At 35.8% G+C, this 3882-nt stretch overlaps 1 protein-coding gene across 3 annotated transcripts; it reads left to right on the top strand.

Moving 5' to 3' along the window:
- Positions 1-353: 353 nt before the first annotated feature.
- LOC111010858 (putative ADP-ribosylation factor GTPase-activating protein AGD13) lies at positions 354-3882 on the top strand. Of its 3 annotated transcripts, none has more exons than XM_022284430.2 (9): positions 354-505; positions 848-942; positions 1060-1141; positions 1261-1336; positions 1871-2034; positions 2399-2537; positions 2794-2916; positions 3116-3211; positions 3392-3882. In XM_022284430.2, exons 2-9 carry the CDS (start codon positions 903-905, stop codon positions 3671-3673), a joined length of 1002 nt encoding a protein of 333 aa, XP_022140122.2. In that variant the 5' UTR covers positions 354-505; positions 848-902; the 3' UTR covers positions 3674-3882. The 3 variants fall into 3 exon arrangements, with proteins under 3 accessions (XP_022140122.2, XP_087978127.1, XP_022140123.2); XM_088122001.1 differs by lacking the exon at positions 354-505 and adding an exon at positions 518-721; XM_022284431.2 differs by lacking the exon at positions 354-505 and having other exon boundaries at positions 519-942.

The raw sequence follows: 3882 nt of genomic DNA, 5'->3' as shown, positions 1-3882 counted from the left end.
TCACAAAAGTGATTTTTGACTGGCGTAGGATTATATAAAGTATGCTTTTATACCATTTTAAACTTAATGTTATATATATAAATGCATTAATTTTTTTGTAATTCCCTAATGTAACTCCTCCTGCAAAATCCAAACTCTACATTTCTAATGAAGTAATTGTTATAGTTTAAAAATAAATAAATAAAATAATTATTGATCTACACATCATTTAGACATATATCATTGATGTACTAAAAAAAAATATATATATGATCAATAGAAAATTCGAAACAGGTACCAATTATAGTTTTGCTAATGTGACCCTCTCTTTATCGATTAGTGAAGAGTGATATTTAATGCATTGAATTTGAATCTTATTATAATAGGAACACGAAGGGAACCTTTTAGAATAAGGGAGATACGTGGAATTCAATCTGTGGAGCGAACTTTTTATCTAATTAAAAATGCTTTTACTCTCGCTTCTTTTTGGGCGATGGAATTGGTGAGAGAATCTGCGTACGAACTGGTAATGCTACTTCGTTATCTTCACTTTTCAATCACTCTCAACCAAATTTGTTTGCATAATTAGAGCCAATGATCCGCCAGTTATCAAAATTGTTCAGTTTCGAGCCCGATTTCTTCGCATTAATCTCTCCTCTTCAATCCGTTTCGGAGAATTTCTTTGCAGCTGAATCTTTGTTTTTCCTGTTGCGAGATGCTTCGTCGTTCATTTCCGGAACTAGTTTGATAGTTTTCTTTTCATTTAGCTGTTGTATATTATAATGATTCCGTTGCCAAGGCCTGAGATGAGATCCATTTTGAAGGAGGATTTTCCTTTTTCTTTTTTCTTTTATTTTCTCTGTGGTAGCTTGGCTGAATTGAAGAAATCTGGTTTATGAATCGCACTGAGATCGAAGCGGAGAATGAGTACTTTTTCAGTGGATTTCAGGAGGCCTGAATCAGGTGTGAATTATGCGAGTTGATAAATCACCGCCGGTCTTTCTCAGTGAAGCGTGTGCTAAGAAAGTAGATTTGTTTGTGTATTCCAGAGGTCTCAATGATTTAAACTTCCTTGTGCAGCTAAAAGTAGATTAAAAGATTTATTGCTTCAAAAAGATAATCAACTTTGTGCAGATTGTGGAGCCCCAGATCCTAAATGGGCGTAAGTTATTAGAGGATCTAATCGTTTTCTTTCATTAGTGAATTTGCTTCTATGGATTTATTTTCAATCTCTATGAACGTCTCGAGAAGTATGATTTGTATGACTCAATGCTTTTGCAGCTCTGCAAATATTGGTGTATTTATATGCTTAAAATGTAGTGGTGTACACAGAAGCCTTGGAACACACATATCAAAGGTAATACTCACCTTTCTGAAGACAAAGACTCAGTTAGCATTTCTTTTTTCTTTACATACGTCTGAAACAAATATTATAACTAGTTTAAAGCTTTCCATGTTATATCATCAGAAGCGCTTTACCAATGTAGCTGGCTCTGAGGTATTCTTATCTATTTGTGAATTATGCTAAAAAATCTCATTGTAACTTGTAAGAGTATAACTTGATCTGATTGACTAAAGGGAAAAGCAATTGACACTGCAGATTCTTGCAGCCTATAGATTAATAGGCATCTGGTCTGGCACAACATTTTATATACAATTGGATTGGTTGCATTTCCAGAAATTTGCCTTCAATAGTCAATGCTGCTCTTATTTGAATATTTTTAAAGAAATGGAAAATTAGAGGGCTTTACTTCCTATCTCGAGTCAGGAAATTTTGCTTGAATTTAGAACTTCTCCCTCGCTTATGTTTTAAACTCCTTATTTTTTGTTTCTGCCTTGTGATGATTCTAGAAAATTTGAAGTTCTGATGACAATATTGGTTTTGATTCAGGTTTTGTCAGTAACATTGGATGAATGGTCTGAGGATGAGGTTGATGCAATGATTGAGGTTGGAGGAAATGCTTATGCTAATTCAATATATGAGGCTTTTATCCCTGATGGATATACAAAGCCTGGACCAAGTTCCAGCCATGAAGAGCGTTTAAAGTTTATTCGGTAAGACATTGACTCACAATGATTTAGCCTGGAATTTGTTGCTTTACATCCGTCCTAAGGTAGTTTTCGCATTTATATTATCGGTCACCAAAGAGCTTTTTCGTGTTTGTGTTAGCAGAATCCATAACTAGAAATTTGTCTGTTGTTTCTATGGCCATTTCAACCAGAATTTAGAACCTACCATGTAATTTTGCTCCTCTTTTACATTTGTGCTCATTTAAAATGCCATTGTCTTGCACTTAAGTGATTGATTTATTTTGATAACGAAATATGGGTTGTGAATTGGTGACGAAAACATAGTCAGTAGCCATGCCCGTGCTCAGTTTTTAATGCAGTAGCTTAAATAAAGTAATCTTTCATGTAGGCCTAAGTATGAACTTCAGGAATTTTTAAAACCTAGCTTGCGAATTGTTTCAAATAACTCCACAAAGAGCTCTGAGGAGCCAAGTTATTTTCAAGAGATTGCTGATAGCTTTCGGAGCTCGAATTCTTCAAAGAATATTGTAAGTTCTATTATGTCTTCACCCTTTGCTTCCGATGCATTTTGTACCCACATGATAGGATGTAAATTTTCAAACTGTTTCAAACTTAGCATAGTGATCAGATCTGTTCGTAAATATACTCCATGTTTGCTGCAAATCATTCTGCTTCAAACTTAGCGTAGTGATCAGTAGTAGGGATCTCTTGGATGAGGTCAGCAGCTAGCTATGATTTTAATCTGATTAACTCTTTAACTTTTTTTTCTTTTTTTGAGATTAGTCACAAGAAGGCATGGTTGAATTTATGGGAGTACTGAAGGTCACTGTGATTAAAGGCACAAACTTAGCCGTGAGAGATGTGAAGTCCAGTGATCCTTTCATTGCCTTGACTATTGGACAACAGGTTAGTAGTAGCTCCAATCTTTTATAAGGTGCATGCTTGTATATTTTCTTAACTGGCTAAGAATGCTGCGAAGGTAGCGTTCTGAGTTTTGCTACAACAGCCCTGTTAATGTGTCTAAAGACCGTAGGTCGGTTTTTGCTAAAATATTAAGCTGCTTGTTATTGAAACTGATGGTGACAATTGGCTTTATTGCTGATAGACGGCTAGAACAACAGTGATAAAGAGCAACTTGAATCCAGTTTGGAACGAGGAACTCATGCTGTCGGTTCCTCGTGAATATGGGCCCTTAAGGCTGGTGAGTTTCCAATTGTTACTGGTAGTTTCACAGGATTGAGTTTCAGAGCTCACCTTTTTGTAATATTTTAGATATAGAAAGAAAAATTCCTAGTTTTCACTTTTCAAATGTGTTATTCATTTGATTCAAACTACAGTACTGCTTGGTGATTTGATTCTTTCACTTAATCCTACATTGCAGCAAGTGTTCGATCACGATGTTATTTTGGCTAACGACTCAATGGGTGAAGCAGAAATCGACCTCCAGCCATTGATAACATCAGCAACAGCATTTGGAGAGGCTGAAATGTTTGAGAATATGCAGATAGGAAAGTGGCTGAAGTCGGACGATAACGCCCTCATCGACGACAGTGCTGTCAACATCATTGACGGGAAGGTGATACAAGAGGTGTCACTCAAGCTCCAAAACGTAGAAACAGGTGAAGTGTACTTGGAACTAGAATGGATACCTCTTGATCAGTAGTCAGTCACATATATTATTGTCACAAGAGTGTGGTTTTCATTTTATTATTGCTTATGGAATACCTCATTCTGTTCAATTGGCATAAACTTCATACACCCTTTTGTGTGTGTTTGTTTGCATGTATGAGCAAACTAGGAAGCATTTTTGTGTGTGTTTGTTTGATATACAAATAAATATACTCACATGCATTCGAACTTTCTGCATCGAGA

Source organism: Momordica charantia, assembly GCF_013281855.1.
Source record: "Momordica charantia cultivar OHB3-1 chromosome 3 unlocalized genomic scaffold, Mcharantia_2.0 BLBB01000003.1, whole genome shotgun sequence".
NCBI classification, from domain to species: domain Eukaryota; kingdom Viridiplantae; phylum Streptophyta; class Magnoliopsida; order Cucurbitales; family Cucurbitaceae; genus Momordica; species Momordica charantia.
The sequence above is the reverse complement of the archived record's forward strand: the minus strand, read 5'-3'. Positions and strand labels throughout refer to the sequence as shown.

Bases quoted from the DNA above. Each gene is read 5' to 3' on its own strand.
- LOC111010858 (XM_022284430.2), top strand. From the start codon at position 903: ATGAGTACTTTTTCAGTGGATTTCAGGAGGCCTGAATCAG. The intron at 2,538-2,793 runs GTAAGTTCTATT...TTTTGAGATTAG, and splicing joins CGAATTCTTCAAAGAATATT to TCACAAGAAGGCATGGTTGA. The intron at 2,917-3,115 runs GTTAGTAGTAGC...TATTGCTGATAG, and splicing joins CCTTGACTATTGGACAACAG to ACGGCTAGAACAACAGTGAT.